At 38.6% G+C, this 23,054-nt stretch overlaps 1 protein-coding gene across 4 annotated transcripts in view; it reads right to left on the reverse strand.

Moving 5' to 3' along the window:
• LOC109958184 (CUB and sushi domain-containing protein 3-like) overlaps window positions 1-23,054 on the reverse strand; it is a 229,504-nt gene that overhangs the window by 106,476 nt on the left and 99,974 nt on the right. For all 4 annotated transcript variants that reach the window (XM_020596611.1, XM_020596613.1, XM_020596612.1 and 1 more), the window contains 8 exons: window positions 21,551-21,742; window positions 19,973-20,099; window positions 18,280-18,482; window positions 16,602-16,793; window positions 15,322-15,460; window positions 14,012-14,199; window positions 13,445-13,639; window positions 7,798-7,914 (listed from right to left, as the gene is read on the reverse strand). In XM_020596611.1, the coding sequence (XP_020452267.1) occupies window positions 7,798-7,914; window positions 13,445-13,639; window positions 14,012-14,199; window positions 15,322-15,460; window positions 16,602-16,793; window positions 18,280-18,482; window positions 19,973-20,099; window positions 21,551-21,742 (1,353 nt within the window). The remainder of the gene's footprint in view (window positions 1-7,797; window positions 7,915-13,444; window positions 13,640-14,011; window positions 14,200-15,321; window positions 15,461-16,601; window positions 16,794-18,279; window positions 18,483-19,972; window positions 20,100-21,550; window positions 21,743-23,054) is intronic.

Genomic DNA, 23,054 nt, shown 5'->3' on the forward strand with positions numbered 1-23,054 from the left:
ATCTGACAACAAGTACAAGCAACTGCACTGACACAACGGGTACCCAGAATCTCATCAACTTGAAAACCACAGGCTGTCAAATTCAGTCAAAACAGTCATTGAAGCAAGTGCTCAACACACAAAATTCTTATTACACATACAAAAGTGCTATAGGTGGTGACTGGACTTGCTTGATGTTCTTCAAGACATCCCACCTCTCACTCTCACTGACTGTTGAGGAGGAAGTCTCATTCAATTCAGACCTACTGTAAGTACCTGGTTGAAGAAGCTTCTTACATGACATGTGAAATGTCTTCAAAAACCTATAGCAGTTTAGAATATATCTTGACCTGGATCTGTGGAGATTCATAGAAAAAACACCTTTCAAGTCAAGATGGGGAGAGGAGCAAAGTTCACAGGTCATATTAGCTTAATCACACTGAGGGTAGTGAGATGTACTGCTGCAGACAGACCGGGTACTGTAATGATTTTTATGTGGGATGTAGCCTGCCATGTACTAGGGTGGCCACAGGCATAATCTTACTCTCCAGTGAACATCGCTGATGAGTCAACAATAAGCCCCCGGGGTCAATGTTTTTATGACCACTCTCAGCTTCCTCATTTCTCTCCCTCTCTCTTCTTGTTCCCTGTCTCACTCGTAACTCTTTCACTCATTATCACAACTCTCCATCTAACTTGTTCTCTCTGAGACTTTCACATTCAACTAAGATCTATGTGCCTCTTTCTCTTAGTTAGACTCACTCTCTTTACTGCTTGCAGTTCATTCTCTGTCCATCTTGTTACAGCCCAGATTTATTACTGCCATCTGTCAGTGCTCCTGTCTCGCCTCCTGACACATTCTGTGGCAACCATTATGCATATGTTGTTGTTAGTATTATATAGACGCATATACTGGAGCTACAAAAAGCCTCGGGCAGATAAACAGAGGTGACTGAATGTTGTGTCTACAAAATCTAATTCACCAGTGACTCACTATGAGCATCCTTCTAGTGAGGGGCTACCTTAGGAAGAAATGTAACTTCTGCAAAGTTAAAAACTATTAAAACATGCTGTTATGATTATTAAATATGCTACATAACCTTGTTAAAAGTAGGTGGTGAGTTAGAGGTATACATACTGTAGTAGTACTCTTGTAGAGTGTTGCAAGAAAAGCATTAGGAATTAGACTCAAGTTTTGATTTCAAACATAAATGGCTTCTGACATTCATCTTTAGCTTAATGAAAAGCTTATATTCACCAAGGTCATCTACAAAGTTAATGATCTTCGGAGTTAATGTTGCTACGTAAGAAATACCCTCTAAGTGAAAGAATTTGGCTCACCTCATCAAACCCTCACAACCTCTAGGCTAAATGCAAGGCATGTAAACTTAGGCTGTCTGCCATAAGATAAATGTACACCCGTTATTTTGTTTGTTGGTTGGTTGGTTGGTTGGTTTTTTCCTGTATACCAGTGCAAACACTAAGATTTCATTTTGTCGGTTTTTAAGTAAGAAAACACCATATGTCATTGGAAGTGTAGGACAAAAAAAAAGCTGTACACTAGCCACCTAAGTTGGTGTAAACAAGAGTGAATTTCTGTGGGGCAGTGTACGCCTGTATGTTTACAAGCAGTGCCCAAGGCAAAGTTTGAGCACTATGAATAATTCATTTCTTTGAAAAAGAAGCAGAGTTATTGTTTGAAATACAACTACACCCATTATTTCTGACAGAATAATTAAACAATAAAGGGCAACACAAATGCACATTGTACCTTGATGACATCTGAATGGTGCAAAATAAAATAAGCTTTACGCAGCAGACACATGAGTGCTGAGGTACCAAAAAATGATGGCTCACAAATAAATCAGGAGCCTTCTTAACAGACTATATACACAGTGCACTACAAGCAGCACTGTCTACTGCCAGCTCTTATTTTATTATCATTTTTACGATCATCAACTTGTATACAGTACATAAACACCTATATTAATATGTGTGCACATGAATAAGAGCAGAAACCAGATATCAAAATTAATATGCGTCATGTAGAACCAGTAAGTCCTATGCCAAGAGAAAAATGTATTTGTGTGACTGAGGAATTGCTTTAGGCACAACGGTACTAGATTACACCATTTCACATTATGATGTTATGGACAGATATTTACTATGTGCATACATTTTGTTAGTTTATTAGGTGTAAAAGTGATCCAAAGAAAAAGAGAGACACAGGGAAGTATGTATTTATCGACGAGATTACAGTGAGACTGCAAACCAGCTTGGGTAGGGTATAGTAAATCTACACAAACTGAACTACAGTACCATTAAATATCTGGCAACATCCAACATGTAGAAATGTCCCCAATATTTTTGAGCTGTTACAATCTTTTGCACAAACAATCTGTCAGATTCAATCTGTATTACAACACATGATGTAAACCTTTGCCATAAATAATAATAATAATAATGTAGATGATTATTTAAAATATTAATTTGAAATTTTTGCATGAAAAATTTAGAAAAACGTATTTAGAAAAAAAATTTAACTCCTACACTGGTAATAACTTACATTGCTCAACCACTGTCCAATTGGACAAAATTTTAACCACTATCAACTGTTTGGTTTAATATAGTTTCCCCTGTTGGCAAAAAGTCTGTGTTTATGTAACAACAAATAAAGAACGCTGAATTCCTCACCTTAGTACAGAAGGAAAATAAGACTGTGCTGTCGCATTTATTTACTCTTGTACACAGACTGTACTGTAACTACTTCTCTTTGTCACCCAGGCGCTTAAGCAATAAGACCCAATGTAAAAATAAAAACAGCATCACTAACTCGCTTAGGATGTCAAAAATGGCAAAACTAAAATTAAAGGCAGACTTCTTTTTCCACAACCATAAATAATTTTATCATAACTGTCAGGATCTGGGAACATGGCTACACTGCACTGCAAAAACTTTTTTACATTGTATATTACTGTATTTCCTCAAATAAGAGCAGCACTCACTAGCCCTGCCTCATTTTCTGCAAATCAAATATACAGTATACATCAAAACTATGACACTACGCCCATACAACATTCTGCATCATCTAACAATAAGTGCATTATTTTGAAGGTTAAGTGTAGGGTATTTGATTCTATCTATAATTCAAAACAAACAGGTTAGATAAGCCAAACTGAAATCACAGGCCTCGAAGTAGAACCTCAATGCAACAAATGTGACTACACCTGAAACAAAAGTCAGGTTACCTTTGATCACTACAAACACCTGCATCTGTGAATTCCAGTTATGACCAATTGCATGAACATGGCTCCAAGGAACTGTGCACCTTATTGTATCACAGTTAATCTTTCCTTTTTGTTTCGTGTGCTGCCTTGTGGTTTTGATTTTTTTAATGGTTGTCATCTCTTTTCCATTTGTTATTGTTGCAGGTGTGTGGGTGGGCAGGTATGTTTGGGGTGTTTGTAGATTGGTTGGATTGCTGTGCACCTGCTGGGAGAGTTGACTCCTCTACCCTGAGTGTGCATTTTCTTACACGTTAATTGAATGTGGCTGGCCAGTGTATGTACCTAAAAAACTTATGTTTATGAGCTTGTATGTGATTGTTTTTTTTAATGATTGTATTATTTATAGGACTATGCTGTGTGTCTTTAAAACTGACGAAGACTACATGCAGAAATGTGTTCATGTCTTCTCATTAAAATTGTTCAAAACTCTGCAAGTCTTGCAGGACTTTTTGTTTTCCAGTTTGTTTTCTCCTTGTCTGTGCAACTTGACAATGGGTGAAGTTGTTCCATATCTTCTAGATGTAATTGCATGACCGCCACAGCTGTCCACCACAATTTTGACCTGGGTTGTGTCTAATGCAACATGGATCCACACGTTAATGAACTGCAAGAACAGATAAGAAACCAAATTGTAAGATGGGAAACAGTAGATGAGCATCAGTGGGCAACTGAACATAAAATAAATTGCAGCAGTGGTTAAAAGGTACAGGAAGAGCCATACTACCAATGACAGAAAGGGAATGTGATGTAATTTGAAAAATGACACCAAGCACAATTCACTATTTATACAACCTGGCACTGAAAAACAGGCAGGCAAGTGTTTCTGACTTGGAACAAGGATTATTTGTGGATATTAGTGTTTCAATAACTGCTCATATAGTGTTAGGAAAATTACATGAACCACTACAGACAGCGTCCAAAAAGAAAAAAAATTACTCACATTATTGAAGTTTGCCAAAGAACACGAAAAGGAGCCTCATGAATACGATGCTGCGTGAGCGCACAATGTGTAGGATAGATGACATTTATAGATGACAATAAGAATACAAGTTAGTGTATACAAATCCTGACTGAAAAGATGACTGCCACTGTCAGGAAGCTTGACAGGAGAGGAATTATCCACTTGACAAAGACACCAAACACTGCAAAAATCATACAGGAGTTTTTAAAGAAAACAAAAGTGGCCAAGCATCTCCTCTGACCTGAATCCAAAATAACACATTTGGAGTGTTTGAAAGTGAAAGGTAGAGCAACAAAACCCCTCCAGCAAAGCTCAACAAAAAAAAGGTCACCTGTGAAGACATCTCTCTCTCTGCCAACTCATTGGTATCATTCATGTACAGTGGGATCAAATTTGTCATCAAATATCAAGGCGGATATTAAAAAGCTAATATTTAAAAACGAGACAGCACTCAGAGCGCAAACGTCCACTAAGGGAAGTCACATTTTCCCCACAATTCCATTGCGCCTAAAAGCAATATTCCCATGATATTGTAGTCTGAGGCTCTTAATATGATTACTTGACCATGAAAACATACCTGTAGCATTTGGAATCACATTGATATCACTATTAATTTGAAATTTATTCAAGGAAAACAATATTCCACTAATGCCAGTTTTATTTGGGATCTAGCTCAACTTTTGAAGATATGGATTGTTCCATGGAATATATCCTACTTCTCCAAATGACTTCATTAAAGAACACATCAAAAACACACACACACACACAAATGCCAGTGCCTGGCAGAGGGAATGATTTACTCTATCTGACACAGTTTCTATACAATAAAGAACATGCTCAGACAATTCATAACCCTACTATACTGTTTGTGTAGTATACAGTATAGTAGGGTTGTGAATTGTTTGCAATGCCTGGTGGCAGAAAGGAGAACTGCAGGTTACATTTGATGTATCTGGTGCAGGGTTAATTAAGAATCCTTTAAAAAAATTCCTGGACCTGGATAACGATCCGGACCATCACCAAAATCTACTGGACTGTTCCGTGGGCCATACCCTACCTCTCCAAAAGAGTATGCTATTGACAAACAAACCAGCGAACACAAGCAAGAACATAACTCTGCATTAGTGGAGGATTTGTAATTATTTAACATTTTACTGATATTGACCAGGGGTTCACTCAAGTTTTGTTGTATACTGTTGTGATATGACTGATCAAGCACACAGGAGGTAATAATGCTAACAGTATACTTTCAACATAAACTGTTTCATTTCAAAAGTTTCTGAAACATTTTATACTACATGCTGTATACCCATTAGAAGCTCTGTCTAAACTCTTGCAGCTAACCTTGACAGCAACCCCCCCCCCAAAAAAAAAACACATATTGCAATTGTCGCCCCCCTACCAGGTGTTAAACCCTCAGGTCACTGAGCTACAGTGGTGAGATCATATTTACTCCTGACCTTTTCCTGCTAGTTCAACTGGGTTGACATGATGTCTAAAAGGCTTATGATACAATATTGGTCACACTGTAGTCTGAGGAACAGACTAAGCCACACATTTGATAGTCTACCCTAGGCACTAACAAATTTCAGTTACCTGCATAGTAGACATGGAAATGTGATTTCAGCTATCACACTCTCTATAGGCTAGACTCAGCTGCCAAGCTGCTACAGAGAAAACAGAATTTCTCTCCTAACTGTTTTATCATCATTTATTACTAGTTAAGTAAAAGGCACATGCTTTAGATGATTTAGGGTGTCTATAGCTAGGGTTACAGTCCCCAAGATTTTCAAGCTGTGAATTCCAGCTGCTTTGTTAGACTACTTCTCAGAATATATTTCCCTTAAGCCACACCACATGAGTCTTGATCATCATCAGTGGGATATTTCAATAGCCTACTCCCTGGAATAAATGTGCAGGCCCAGGTGGAAATGTTGTTGGTGACTTCCACAGTCCATTAAGCTTTTCCAGGCAGTTTAAGAAAAGGCTGCATTTGCATGCATTATTTATTAATAATAAAAAATAAGACCTGTGGGTTCCTGGATTCCATGAACAGTGGGCGATGGCAACAGAGCGTGTAAACTGTCAGGCTGGATCATCACACAGGGATTAATCTGTATTTCATAGGCACAGAGCCTTATAGAGTAAAAACCCCTGCCTATGATTTCAGCAGCTCTTTATGATTACCAAGGATTATTGAGCAGAAGTGCATCAAGGTCTTGTGGAGATCTTTCCTGAATTATGTATATCCAGAGGCTCTTAGATAAACTGAGGACCTGTGTGATTGCTTGCTCCATCTATTCCCCAAAGCTCCCTACACTGCTTGACCTTTATTACCTACAGAGCATTTTTCATGTCACAGTCAGCTGTCTGTCCTGAGCCTATTTTGTTTTCACATCTCATGCTAGGGCCAAAACACTGCCATTCTTCAGGTTGTGTTTCAACTACAAACTGTATATAAAGATGGACGACATGCCACCACTTCCCTCCAAGTGATGCCAAAATATCTTGACTATGGTGGCTGCCATCTTGGCATTCTGCACAGCAGTGACCAGAAAGTGGTGTAACAGCATCAGGCTGCCAATCAAATGATCTAAAATACATCAAATAAATTGTTGAACACATTCAAAGGTGTTCCTAATATTCTGAACCTCTCAGGTATGTCAATGGGCAGGACAAAAATATACATACACCTCTGAATATAATGTAGTCCAGTACAACACCACCTTTAACTATGACCTCAATAATGAACATATAATTGAATTTATACATTTATGACAATTTTACCAAAAACAAACATTTTGAGCTTCATAAACACAAATGTTAAGGTGGAAGGACAAAAACTGTGAGCAATAGCAGTGGCTATTTGCTTGATTTTATGCTAATTCAGTTTAGAGCATGGATGGGAGACCTATTTCTGTCCAAATCCAACCCGTGCCTGAGAATGTGGCATCCAAACCTGACCCAGACCCAACAGACTTACAGCATATCATGTCTTATCACTAAAAGAAGCGGACATTTGAGTGTTCCAGCCAACTACCCTAAAGTTTGACCCGTGTCCAAAGCCAACACAGACTTGAACACAATTTCTAAATTTCTAAAACCAAGCCTGAACGCCTGGGTACCAATGGGTCCCGTCGGGCTCTGTTCGGGTATCTGCAATCTAATTCAGTTGTCAGATATGAAGCAAGTATACTGAGACTGAATATTAATCTAGCAGGTAACCTGACCGTCAGTGGCTGTAACCATCAAACACATGAATCTACAAAGCTTTTGAAAAGCATGAAACACAAATCAAGCAATAAAGGGAAATCAATTATGCAGATGTGAACATTTAGTTTAGTACAGTGACCTATGACCATGACTCCATTTCTTCACAGTTTCTCCACAGTTTCTCCTCTATCTTCATTATTAACGGAACCCCTCTGAAAAAGCACAAAGTATGTCTCTTACCCTCTTCCTCCCACTTCATGTTTAAAATAAAAAATATTTATGGACACCTCCACCACCAGCAGCAGTTTAACAGACTTTAATACCAATTTCCAGCAACTCTGTGAAAATAATGCTTACCAAAGTCCCCAGGGACGAAGATGTCATAAACACAGCTCTGCCCTCTGGTGTAATTATGCGGGTAGTTGGGGGATAGCACAGTTCCCTCTGAACCTGTGAAGTGACCTCCACAGGGAGCTGTAGGGACAGGACGAGAAGCAAGAGAGAAGCACTGTCAACACATGTGAAACAACGAGCCTACAATACCCAAGGAGAGAAAGCAATAAAATACAATCAGCAAATCCATTTTAACTGCCACAAGTGCTCAGATAAGCAGTTCATAGCACAAAATGAGATGGTCACCTCTGAACTTCCATCTGCTGACAAATATCATTTTGGCTATTATACCAACATAATTTGACATTTAAATGACTTTTTGGGGACATTTTCAAAAGGAAAGTGAGTTGTGAATAGACTGAAACGAAGCCTGGGTTGTGCTTACAGGGTTAAAAACCAAAATAGAAACTCATGAAAAAAGTACTTATTTGCCTTCAAAATATGTAAAAACACCATCAATCAACAAAACACACAATCACAAATGTTCTACATGCCTGTGACTTTAATCAGCTCATATTGTCTAGCAGCATGTCCTCAGATTTAACTCATCAGGCAAAACAGACCATTGACTGTCTGTGTACATAACAAGTCCACTTGTTCTGAAGTTGCTAGATAATTATTTACTGTCTTAACTGATTAGAACATTAAAAAAAACCCTCTATCAATTCCAGTTAGTATGCATTAATACAATTTGTGTTGCTAAAATACACTAAGGCTTTATATATATATACAACATTTTTACTTTTTTAATGTCATCAAAGATTTAGCACATATTCAAGTGGTTCATTAATATGAACTGTGGTCTCTCCCGCAGCAGCATCACATCTCAGAGTCCTTTCTTAAACTGTTAATGATGTATCTAATTTATCAAGAGACTCTCTAATATAGTTACCAAAGAACTCATGGGCAAAGTCATCAGGTGGGGAAGCCCCGACTGTAAACAAACATTTGTTGGAGGGAAGTCGAGTCACGTCAAGTAAATGTTTATTTGTATAGCCCAATATCACAAATTTGCCTCAGGGGGCTTTACACCCTGTACAGCATACAACACCCTGTTCTTAGTTCCTTGAACTGAATATGGGAAAAACACCCAAAAATCCTTTAATAGGAAAAAAGCTGTCACCAGCTGGTTTAAATTCCCTGTGCCCCACACAGCACACATCAATGCTCATTTGTTGGGCAGCACAGAAGAAAGCGCTAATGTAGAAAAGAAAGGCCAGCAATTTTCCGCTTTTGGCTTTCAAACCAGAAAAGGGCATGTAATCAAACATATGGATGACGGCAAGTAAGACTTTAATTCAAGACGATCTGTCAGACAGAATGGGAGATATATTACCATAGTGAGATATCTGAGAAAGCCACTGTTGGGAAGGAGGGAACACTATACTGTCAATCTAAAGCAGGTGAGAGGAAGGGATTCTCAAGATATGATTTGCAGGTTTCATTCTGACAGGAGAGTGTCGTGCTAAGGACAAGTGCTAATACTGATGCACAGGAATAACCTAAAAACCCAGAAAATCGAAATTATTACTCAAATCCAAACAGTACATATATGATAGGTTTAAAATGTAAACACCACCTGAAGTGTTTATCCAATTTACTGTTATACAGTTGGTTTAGAAAGCACCGAGACTGCTTCTTGTTTTGCATTTTGTATTGCAGATTTAATTTGAAATGAATATACTGTATAAGGCATTACAATTCACAATGCATGTCATGCAGGCATGTATGGTTTTTTTCTATCCATGCCCAAAGTTTTAAAAGTCTAATTTTGTCAAATAATTTGTAAATAGATTTCAGTTTTTTAAATAATTTTACAACTTATTATAAAAACAATTTTATCAGAGTTAAACAACACAACACAAAATGTGCAAAAAATGAAGAAGTCTGAATACTTTCTGAAGTGAATATTATATGCGTCCCTAACATGTTGTGTCATTACAGAGTGGCGACTACAGATATACGGGTTTCAATATTTTTATATCTTTATTTGACTACAGTACATTGGAAGGACACTGACCCAGCCCTGCAATCCATTTTTGTAGACAGATATTGGGTCTAATAGGACCATGAAACAAAAGTACTGAAAGTACCGAGACGCTAAAATGTGGACAGACAGTGGATTCAGTGGAAATTAAAACCTGACAAACCAACCCATGGTTACAACCAAATCTGTGAGGTCTAAATCAGTTTTGATCTTCAATAGCAAAAATAAAAAAAGGTTCTTGTAAACAGGTTACTCACTTTGAGGTCTAGCAAACATGTTGAATGTATTTCCTTCCTCATAAAGAACTGGGGAAGCCAGTTTTTAACCTAAAACTGAACGTCATTTACATCTATGTTTACTAGCTTGAGATCTTCTTTGCCACCTTTGTTAGTGCATTAGTATAATTCTTTACAATGTAAATTATGTTGCATGCATCCATGCGCTTATGCCCTGAGCAAAGTATTGAATTAAAACCTAAACATGTCAATGTTCTCTACCTATTGGATTTTAGTACATGAAATGGTTACACTGTTAGTATATCTATGTATTACAGTGTGATTTCTGCTGTCCATAATACCATTTAGCAACAACTAATACAATATTCTTACTGGCAGTTACTGACTTTTTTAAAGCAAAATGTATGTTTTGCTTGTCTGGGAAATATTTCAACTTCAGCTAATTGCTAAGTAATGTAAATGGCCATATGCTGGGGCGGCTGAAACCATAGATTTAGCCTTTAGACAGTTAAGTCATCAGTTCAGTTGGTCTCAAAGTGAAAATACTAAACAGGGAGCTGATGATGGACCTTTTACTAAAGCACATAACCGCCAGGCTGCTCTGGCAAGTTACACAGGTGCCAACTGTAAAAGTAATGAATAGCTCCCCAGTGTAAGAGTGGGTGCCCCTGTTGCCCACTGTTGAAAATGAGAGCTGAATTTTAATTCAACCTTACAGATTGAATACTTTGAGGAATATTAAAAGTGCTACTGGAGGTAGGAGCATTTCTCTCCTTGGCACTGTGATACTATAAAGTGCTGTGAAATGCATACACCTTGGATTTGGATGTGAATAATAAACAATAATACTTGCTATATTGTGTATATTAGGTTCTTTACAATACACTGAAATTAAAAGTATAAAGGTACAGCAACTATAAAACTGCCTGATTTTCAACCAGTTTACTGCACACCAGGAAGACTGTATTCACCATGTTCTTAATACTTAAACTTATAATTTAAATTTAAGCTTATAAAAATGTTTTATTTTACTTTCCCCAAAAGCTGCCTCACTGCTCTGAAGTCAGGGCCAAGAATATAATGAATGTATTAACAATGATTCTAATAATAAATTATTTGTTTTAAACTAACATTACTCTGCTTAGATTAACTAGATAATCATGATAATCTTAAATTTTACATGCATACAGTCAGTACGGAAAATATTCAGACTCGTCCAAGTTTTCCATGTTTTTGTCTCAGAGTCATCTTTAAATTAATTCAATTCATTGTTTCCTCATCAATCTACTGATAATGCTTAAGAATGGCAAAGCGAGGGGGCCGAATACTTTCGCAAGGCACTGTAATTTATTAAAAATAAAAGCCTGAAATATCCCATTTACATAAGTATTCAGACCCTTTGTTATGACACTCGCAGTTGAGCTCTGGTGCATCCTGCTCTTGTCAACGGTCACTGAGATGCTTCTATAGCTTGATTAGAGTCCACCTGTGCCTAATTTAATGCACTGGATATAATTAGGAAAGGCACACACCTGACTATATGAGATCTCACAGTTGACGTGTATGTCAGAGTGAAAACAAAGCCATGAGGTGGAGACAACTGTCCACAGACCTGTTATTATTGTAGAGTATTGTGTGTCGATTGATGAGGAAAAAATGAAAGTCAATCCATTTTAAGATGAGTCTCAAACTGTGGGGTCTAAAAACGTTCCGTACTGTTTATATGTAGGTCAAAGGTCAAAGTGTTTATTTGTCATATGCACAGTTAGGAAACGTGTTTCCCTGTATAATGAAATTCTTACTTTGCCGCCCACATGAATGCCATATAATACAAGTGTAATATGAAGTAGATGAGCAATAACACAAATCTAAATAGGCAGTAAAATCACAAATCTAAGGCACTTTAAAGCAGCAAGTGAGGGGAGCAAATAAAAATACAACAAGAACACAATATAATGCAGAGAGAATATATGCTACGTGGGAGCTGTGGAGTGCAAATACTCAGCAGTGAGTGTGCAATTATGCATGTGCAAAATGAGTATGTAAACAGGTCATGTCTTTACTGTGCTAAAAGGGCAATGATTTAGCTTGATGGGAATGAACCGCGGGTGTTCATTTGTGTATGTATTGCAGAGAAGAGTTAGTGGGATCAAAACTGATACACCTTTACATATACTTGGTTCCTATTGGCAAAAGCCAGGACAAATAATAATATTAGGAAACTTGGCATTAAGCTTCTCAAACATGTACAATAAGGTCATTCACCTTGTGGGGGTGTCAACAAACACACAAACTGTCAGGTTTGCTCGGCCGCTCTGGCCTCCCTCACCTTTCCTACTGTTTCTTGCCCATTAACACTAATCACTTTCACCTGTTCCTCACTCCCTTATCACCAGCTGCACTTGATTAGGTCACTCACTATATTACCTGGTTTCACTCCTCAGTCACTTGCCACTTCTTTCTAGTCACTAGGCCAACTTTGCTCATGCGTTTTCATTGTTTTGTATGTCTTTATCCCCTAGCCAGCTACTGTTTTGTGTTTCCCCGAAGGACTGTTCCTCCAGACCGTGGCTCCACTCTCCCCTCCCAGGCAGGTCAATGCTCAGTCGCCTATCTATTCCACTATTGCCTCCATCTCTCTGTCTCTACCTTCAGTAGCCACCATCACCACCGACCAGCCCAGGAGTGACCCCACCTACGTAGCTCGGCCCAGCTCTCCATCTCCTCACCTCCTGCTGTTGGTCAAACACCCGGCTACTACTCATCTACAGGACTACGTACTATTTCCCTCTGTGTATTGTCACTCCTTTGATCACTATATATAATAAATCACTGCTTGCACCGAAGTCGGCTACCTGGGTCCGCCTCTTTCCTCGTTCGCACTGACTGGTGGGAACGGATCTTAACACAATCAGTGTCAGTGTTTCAGGAACTGGCCACTCACTGCAGACACAGTTTTGCCACCGAGGTAGTTTTATTGGCATTTTAGACGACACCGTATACGTTTCAAATTCCGTTCTAGGCAGCGATGTAATGGCCTCATGGGGCTAGAACTGTTTTTCACACATCACAGAGGGATTTGTCTGAAATAAACCTTGGACATAATGTGTCCTCTATGCCTTCTTCACCAGTGCTAAACTACCGTAGTATGGATTTTATTAGATTGTATTTAGATAATTTGAGTGTTCCACGTCTATAAAACAGAATTAGTGCATATCTCAATTTTATTTACTTTTCTTGCTTTCTGAGAGAGAAGTGTGCAGCACACTTCAACCCAATTTTACCCAGCACCATTCTAGTATCACACAGTATCAAATACTAACCTAACAGCTAGAGTGTAGTTCTCTGCCATGTTGACCTTCCGTTATTGTAGAAGTATTGGTCTCACCTTGACAGCTTGGCTTGGCTCTGTCCCACTCTGGTCTCTTGCTATTGCCCATGACACATGTCAGAGTGGAGTAGCCCTGCAGCAGGTAGCCAGCCTCACAATGAAACGTCACCATAGATCCAAGCTTGTAGTCAGTGCCCATTCTAGTGCCATTCATCACATTCCCTGGATCAAAGCATGCCTCGCGCAATTTTGCAGCCAATCAAAAAAAAAAAAAAAAAGCTTGTAGAACAGTGCAAAATGTCTAAAATGGCAGGGGGCTTCTAGCTTTTAATTAAACAGAGATAGGTATGTATACTTCTACAGCCTCCGGTGGTGTGTTTGATTTAACAAAAATACATTTTATAAGTAACAGTAAAAATGGAGGAAATTGATGAGAATGAATCAGAGCCTGTACTCACAGCTCAACATTAGAAAAAGTCCTTGCATACAATAGCATTCTTCAAAAACATTATTTTCTACTTATTGCAATTTATATTTAACGAAAGCCCCTGCTATAATACATAAACATACTGTATTATGTGAAAATGTATAGAGAAATCCCACTTGAACAGGCCTTCAGAGTACCTTTGTATTCCAAATGAAAGCCAGTGTAGCTCACTGAGCCATCGCTACGAAATGCCAAGTACATGAAGTTAGAAGTGCTCTCAATCTTCTCAGGAAGTTTACTGTCTTGGAAACTGCCAATCAGATGAGTGCCGCTGTCTGGACCATCGTAGATGTACAAGAAATCATAGTTGGGCTCAATACTGAAGCTGTGACAAGTGAAAGCAACAGACAAATGAAAGATAAAACAGTTATTATTTTGCCAAGTCTTAACCACCAGATTGTATAAGAGATTTAGACTGCATTATGCAAAATGAGAGTGTGCTCCACAGTGCTAGAAGTGAGTCATGCCAAGCAATTTGTTTTGCATCTCCAGACAAACAGATAAAAAAGATATCTCCCCCAAGAGGTGAGAAGAGATTAAATTGTTGTGACACTGCAATGGCACAAAATCTTCCCAGACGGCAATGGCAATGCCGTGTGAAAAGATCATTTCATATTGTAGCGCTGTATATCAAATCACATGCCGTAGTGTGAGAGAGAGAGAGGAGCATTTGTTTTCAAAATAATGAGCGTGGTTTATGACAAAAATGTAAATAGCTTGGAGATAATTACATTTGAGTTGGATCAAGGCAACTCTAATTTAAAATCATAACTCAATCCTTTCGTTTTGCATTCCCAAGAGAGAGGGTAGCATTTTGCTAACTCTGTTAGATGTTTGGTATGAAGGACAAAATTGAAAAAGAAATACAGTAAAATTCTCTCCTTCACCTTGAGAAGGGGGAAAGTGGTGGAGTGCAAAAAAAAAACCTGTGTGCGTATGCTTCCTCTCTAGCCCTCCATGAAACGACTATAAAATAATACTCAAAAGTCAAGAGAAGACTGCCCATGAAAAGTGCCCTGAGGCCTATCTGTGAGTTTTCTCTGCCAGTGTTGGTGCTACATTCTTAGAGCGCAATTAATAATCTAAAGCTTGTGGTCTGAGTACCATTCAGCCTAGGAAATGAGCTGCACTCACAGTTCTCCATGCAACATACAGTAGGTGTTTGAAGAGGCACTGCTGCTTCTCTCCTATCTCCTAACATACTCAGAATTGGGTTGTCTGCTTAACACGCATGGCCAATTTGGTTCAGTACTATGATGTTTTAGCTGGTTCCACTGCTGAAAACAATCAATTCCACAGCACAACCTGAAGTGCTGTGCATCCACTGAGAACTGACTCCCTTGTCTTTCAGGTAGGTGACAAAGATCCCACAGGTCCAGGAAAAGGCCATGTTTAAATATATATACATACAGTATGTTAAACATACTATAATAGCAGCTCATGTTACCTGATAAAAGCCAAGGAGATGACGTAGTCAGAGTGAACAGCAATAAGCCAGTCACAGTCTTTGCTGTGTGGGTAAGGGTGTGGGTAGTTGGGAGAGAGGATGAATCCTGAGGATCCAGTCACATTCCCACCACAAGGTGCTTGAGAGGTTACAAAAAAGAGAGAGAAATTAAAAAGATGTGCATAGAGAAAACCTTCGTATATACCTGTCCTACCACAAATATCTTTGGCTGAGTTTACTGTATTAAGAAAGGAATGAGAACCGGTAGGTCATTAAATATAATTGACTCAAATTCTATAACCTCTGACAACCTCTATTAGCAACAACCACCAGTGGTGTCAGGCAAAAAAAAAAAAAAACACAGGAGAATAGAAAGACTATACCAAGGTATTTTTCTAACACCTCTTTCCAAGGCAATGAATATTTCTGCTGTTTATTCAGTGCTCAACAGGTCAGTTCAGCACACATACACAAATGTTGTTCATTTCAGACAAAAATTTTATGGAGAACAAATGTACAAATGACATTTTCGGTGCCTCATCGTGTGAGAAGATATTTTTAGTCCCTGTCCCTTAAAGTATCTCAAAAGGCTTTACTTGTGATTTGCAAGTTTGATGCATGAACTACTGTAGCAGCCGTCTTGTTTCAGCGCTAGAAGTGTGAGCAACAAGCTGATAAGTGCGTTGCTCTTACTGTATTTGGAGTGACAACATACAGTAAGTAGTATAAGGACAGCTGATATTTACATCAAGTTTTCACTCAAACTGCTTTGCTTCTGGCAGCATTGCATTATGCTGAGTTGCGTAGTCTTGTAATTACACTGCAAGAGCTAGTAATGCCTTTCCAGCGCTTTCCAGGCCAGAAAAAAGTTAGACCAACTGGCAGCAACTCAAGATGGTCTAGGTTTCTTTGGACCTACTTAGTGTAATTCTTTCTAATTGCATTGTTAAGTAATTAGCTGTTAAGCTCTAATAAGACAATGTGTTGGGAGACCACCGAGTTCTCAGTCTGGCTACACAAGTGGATTGGTCCACATAAGGGCTGGCAACAATTCAAACATATCTGAAGACTCCGGTTTATCCTGCTCAAATTTTTTAAGGCATCAGTGAGAGAAAATTATCATATCTGCTGCAGCCAGTTAACAGAAAAACTCTCCCTCTCACCATCTTTCACTCTGATCCCCTACTCTTCCCCCCTTCAATCCCTATGCCTCTCTCAATCTCTTCCACACATCCCCACTTCTCTCACAAACCCATGCGCTCTCTCTCTCTCTTTCTCACCAATGCAGCTTGGAGGGCTGGGTTGCCAATAGTATCTGTTTTCCACTTGGATGCAGGTGATTCTGCTCTCCCCCTGCAATTCATATCCTGGATCACAAGAGAAGGTCACCGAGTCACTCGGCTCCCGCCCCTCTCCGTTACGACTGCCATTCATGGGAATACCTGGATCTCTGCAGGCTGTTGCAAGCGAACCTAAAGCGGAAAACACACATGTGAGTCACACGTACATAAATGCACATACAGTACATGCAAGGTACAAGGAATCAATAGACAACACATAACTATACAAACACGCACGTTTTCAAATCATGTTTTAGACAGCTGTTTAGATGAACCTGTAGCTCAAATAAAGTTACAGCACAGAGCAGATTATCAACAAGCAGCCAAAATCTTGCTGTGTTGCTCTAATCAGTTTTCCTAAAGCACAGCTGTGGAGCAGTTCACAACTATGAAACCGATCTGGTAAAATCTGATGAGACTTCAAATGTCCCCATGTTGACAGACCTTATTAAGAGACTTGACACAGTTAAGTATATTGAAGTTCTGTGTTTTGCTTGTTTTCCAAAATACAAATACATGACATAAAAAATGTTAAAAAATACAAAAGTAATGGTGATCATATCATGCAATGTTACTGATAGATGATGTACACAGCGCATTTTGATATCTGATTTCAAAGCACAGATGCAATGTAATGAGTCAGTAAGACTTAATATCTGTGATAAAACAACCTCAATTCTACATAGACAATGAAAATAAGTGTAACTTTATCCTCAGAATTATGGTCACCATCCACAGAACACTGTCACTGACTGAGGAAGGTCTGCACAAGTTTCACATAATCGAAGTCAACATTTGTCACTTCAACTATGCAGCTGTGAAATATGTTCACAAGCAGCCTAAACTTATAAAAAGAACATATTTCACAACTGAGCACTTTCAATAAAATGACTGGGGTAGTTCTGCAAGACTACTGGCACCACCATTCTGTGCCTATAACTGGTTTTGGTTCGAAAAACCACATAACTAAGGCAAACGAGGTATTTAAGTACAGCATGCATCCCCAGAATCAATATCAGCTTCAAATACAGGCAGTAAATCAATTGTCATTGGCTTTTACATTAAGCTGCCATGCCTTTATTCTGAAGACAATAAAACACATTTAAAAATGTATCATACATGAGGGGGTTACAGACCTGCTATTCTCGGATGCTAATTTTTTAAAATCTACTCAGCTACTACTATGTATTCTTATTATGTTGCAGAGGAGATATGAAGAGATAACAGTTATTCAATCTGATATTATTTGGGTACATTACATTAGATTTATTTGGACATGTAACAATGAGCAAAAAAGAGGAAAAACAAGAGCAACACAAGAATAACCATTACAATGAACAGCAACATATTTGTCTAATTCTCAACATACTGGACATACTGAATAGAGGTCAACATGGTATGAAGCTTCAGCATACTCCTTTAATGCTTACCATGCACTGTGGTGACAACACTTATTTGATCACAGTCCATAAACAGACATATTCGGGACCTTCTCTCTACGTGTACATACAACATGATGTTCTGCAGCTCTTTAACAGAGTGCCTCTCACTATGAGCAAACAAATGACAAACTATTCACTATCTACATTACATTAACATCTTGGAAGGAAATACTCACTGGAGAAGTCAATGGCAAAACCTGACTTGGTGATGTAAAAGTCAGTCTCAAACTGAATGGTGACAATGTTGAGAGTAGAGTGGATTCCCTCAGGCAGCAGTGAGCCGCTGACCTCCTTCAGAGACATTTCATTCTCAAGAGGCCCATCCCACACCTTTAGAATGTCATGGGATGCTTCTGTGTCGAAGGCTAGAAACTGGAGACTGGGAGAGGTGAATACAGTGCAATGTTACTTTGGCTATAGTTCAGGTAAGCCAATTTAAGCCAGGTCAATTCACTAAATCAGGGGTTTTCAACTAATTGTGACCCAGAGTCCACCATTCTGACCAAGTAGCAACGTGAAGAACACTACTGTGGGGTGTATATTCCGGATGGGCACTATTTTAACCCTGAAAGTCTTGACTTTTCTAAATTTTATGTTTGCATCATTTGATTATTCACAAACAATAATTATGCTACACGTTTAATTACACACATGAAAATATTTACAAAATTCGTTTTTATTAAATAGTGATTTTTATAGTGAGAGCACATTACTGAAGGCATGGTCAGGGACCACCTGCCATGCTTTTGCAGAACACTGGTTGAAAGCTCCTCCATTAAATAAGCATATGATCAATGAGACTGAGATGCATTCAGCTTATACGGCAGTTTATTCAACCATGTTTAGCTGAATTAATAATAGTTTTCACTTCCACAATTTTGCAACCCTACAAATACAACAAAAATAAATGCTCTGAAGGAGGCAAGCAAAACGGGTGCTGAACTTGGCAAGATTAAATTGAGTTCAAAGGACAGATCCATCTATCTAGAAACAATGTTCCCATGCTTTTGGGCAGTTCACTTAAGATTTGGTGTTATCAATCAATTTCCGCAAAGTTAGGAATACAACAGAAGAGACTTACTGTATCTGCAGTCTCATCTGGAGATGGCCCGAAGCATCTCCTCTGACAAAGAATGTGTGGCTGGCTTTATGAAATCATACCATGTTTACTTCAACCTCTAAGCCCAAATGGCTTTTATGTCAAAGTAATACTAGGAGCTCTCAACCAAAAAATGCTTCTATGTCCTGGAAAAATTCCCCCGGGTGCTGTCAGAGTGTCAACAAAGTCCCTGTCCCACTTATTGTTAATGGAGCTGCTGCAGGCTGTTTTTCTTGATGACATCTACAGTAGCTTCAGAGGAGAATTCTTCATGTTTAAAATCTTAACTGAACTTTACAGAATATCATAAAAAACATTTTAGGATGTTTTCATCTTTGAATATTTTCAATGACCTCAGTTAATTTAAGATGTATTTAAATCGCCTCCCATCAGTTCTAGACAGTTTCTTTGTGTGCGATCTGCAGTCTCTTGCTAATGTCAATCAAACTCCATTTAGTTTTATCCCACTAATCCACTGAGTGCACTAATTTCCCATTCCAAATATATTAGTTTCCTCATAAAACTAATTATTTAAATCCCAATTTTTCATTGTTTTTTTTTTCTTACTGCCATTTTTCATGAGTAATGATGCTCATTACATTTTGCATATTGTGATAAATCATTGTACAGCATAATTAAAATACACTAAATGCTATGATTTTCTAAAAAATTATAAACTGCTTTTTGTTATACAAAGGCAACAGCCAACATTTTTTATTCACAGGGCATATCCATCACATGCATAACAAGCTATTAGCAGCATGACTTACCTGACAATATTACCAGCGTTAACCTCAATTGTCCAGGTGCACCTCAGGTTGTTGTCGTAGGGGAAGGGATACCCAGGAGAGAGGATACGCCCTGTAGACTCACCTATGAAACTGCCACCACACTCCGCTGCATGCACACACACAATTACAAAGTATATGACAACCCCTAAAATTGCTAATTCACCCAAAAGAAATCCTTAATTCATGCACAAACAAATGTAGACGTGATGAAACCACATACACAAGTATGGCTGTCAAAGGCCAAGCTCAGTGAGGCTCTACAAGAGAACTACTGCTGAAAACAATAGCTTCAAATGAATCTTTTTTTTTTTTCTAACTGTCAGTAGAACAGCAACAAGAACTGCTTGCCTAACTAGACATGCCCACAGGTGCAAAACTTGTTTTGTCTCCAAGTATGCTGCCTAATGGTGCCATTAATTAAATTTAAAAAGACTGTGTACAGAAAATATATAAGCTGGGCCTTGGACTGCAGGGAGGACACTGCCATAAATGTTAATAACTGAAGGAATATCTTATCAGCCTATCTATGTTGTCTCTCCCCCGGTTATCATCTTGCTATCAATATTACAGAACAAATGGCACTGAATCAACAAGAAAATTGCATTAGATTGCCACAGTGGTAGGCTATAATCAGTATCATAACACAGAACAAATGTAAAAGTCCTTGACAGGAGCCAGGATGTGGCCCTGGAGAAATGGCTGGGAACCCCATTTCACATTCAGCTCACAGACACAAAACTCACTATTAATACTGGTCATCCAGTGATCCAGCACTGTTAAGCAGGTAATCAATAACCTGATTTGGGCTCTTTTTTGTGATTATATTGAACATGCCACAATACCAAAGCTATTTGACCAAAAAAGGAACAAATTCATGTCTCACCGAAAAAGGCAATAGGACACAGTGACATTTAAAGTGCAATTCTGCACACATCCCTAATTTATAAATCATTTTACTCTAATCCATCACTGCTAGACACAAAGAAATGGACACTGCTTCACAACACCTTCTAGACTTTAGGAGCATGCAGGTAATGGCTTTATCATTTCTGTCTCAGCATGTTCTGAATATAAAAGTAGAGCTCAGACTGTACGTCTTGTCCATACTCAATCTGAAAGGAAAACCCTGATTGTTATGCCTTTATTTATAGGAAAATGCTGATCAATTGCTTGTGGATTAAACGCAGCTGGCAAATGAAACCTCGTCAGAGCAACATAGTGAAAGTTCAATAGCAATTCAGATTGTTTTAATATTGTGGTTAATGACTTGATACACCCAGTTTTTTCATCAAGAACACAGAGATCAATGATTCACAAAGAAACATCAGAGCTGTTTATATTCTCTTACTAAATGACAAGCAGCACATTTTCTTTCAACACAGTTCAATTAAGCAGAAGTCATGTATGCATAAATCCTTAGGATTAACACCTAGCTGAGCAATGTTGACAATGTGCTTGGCCCTGAATAATAATATAAGCTACTACAGAAAGAGAGGAAGTGATGAACAAAGACACAGATGTATTGAACCAAACACTAAGACAAACAGGAAGGATTACCTATACATGATGGGAGGTGGTTATCCCATGCTCTCCTCTCCCCTGTCATGCACTTGAGTGTGCCACTGCCATGCAGGGTGTAACCTTGGTCACAACCAAACGTGACAGCGCTTCCAGCAAAGTGACCCTGGTCACTGACTTTGAAGCCAAACTGTGGCACACCTGGATCTTCACAGTGGGATAATTCAAAGCCTGGACAAGTAAGAATGAGAGGCAAAGAAAAAGAGAGGAGGGCAGAGAAGAATATGAGCATTAGAGTAACACTAGAGGAACATGAACACATACAAACACAGAACAGCATTTCAACATCTAAAACCCACTGGAGAGCAGTCATTCTGCAAACCAGCATCATATTCCCATTTATCTGTACTGTAAAGAGATATTGAGTTTTGAGAATTAATTTCCGGTTGAGCACAGATGAGGACCGGGCTCACAGTCCCATTATATTACTTGGCAGTAAACGATTCCTTTTGGACTGAGAGCACAATTAGACGTTCACAATTAAATGTTCAATTGAGTGTGGACATTTACCACGACTGAGGAACAGCTTATCCACTCGTAACACAGTATTACAAAGAAATAAAATAAACAAGCAACAAATAAAATGCTGCAACAACTCCTTAGCTACCAATGTTTGAACTTGACCATACAGCAGCCTTTACATTTGTTCTTCTCTTTCAGGGACTAAATGTAAGTGTTCTGTGATACAGCAACAGCGGCTGCACATAAACCCAGCCATGCTGATTTATAGTCTCTTCCCACAGCGAGGTCCATGCCCATGCCAGATGTTATGGTAGCATTACAACTGTCATGCCCAGGATAAATCTCCGGCAGTTACTGCTCACATTAAAAAAATTACCTCAGCCCTTTTGGTAGAAGAGTCATGAAAACATGATCAGATTTCATTTTCAGACAAGATTTAAGCTTCCCATATCCCACATTTTCCTTGCCCTCTTGCTGTTCATACATCAGCCAGTCCTCTTGAAATTGAAAAGGACCATTCACTCTGGTTGTAAAGACCAAGAAAAGACTGCACTTTGAGATGGATAAGAGGTGCCAGCCTACATTCTGTTATTTACCTCGTGCATGTCCCTGGAAATATCAGAAATGAAGTCAATTATGTGATCTGTAATTATGGGTAATTCTGCATCTCAAAGGCAGCTTGTAATTAAACCATAATTTCTTCTGAACTGATTGCAGTTGCATTTAGATGCTACTGGCAGTTATTTAGCTCTATAACGCCTATATTTACTTTTCAATATGCATTGTTATTAAACTGTATTTGCTGGTCAGTAACAATCTAACAGTTCGTGAGCAATGCCAAACTACACTATCATAAAGTTTAGTTTTTTTATTGAACTATAATATTCAGTGTGTGTATATATCTGACACATTTTGTGTAATTATCACAGAAAGAACCTAACAGCAGGTTTTAAAGAAAAGTTTTCCACGTTGATAGCATTTAAGTCTAAACAGCTCTTGGCCTGTTGCCATTCTCACTAAC

Source organism: Monopterus albus, unplaced genomic scaffold (assembly GCF_001952655.1).
Source record: "Monopterus albus unplaced genomic scaffold, M_albus_1.0 scaffold31.1, whole genome shotgun sequence".
Lineage (NCBI taxonomy): Eukaryota > Metazoa > Chordata > Actinopteri > Synbranchiformes > Synbranchidae > Monopterus > Monopterus albus.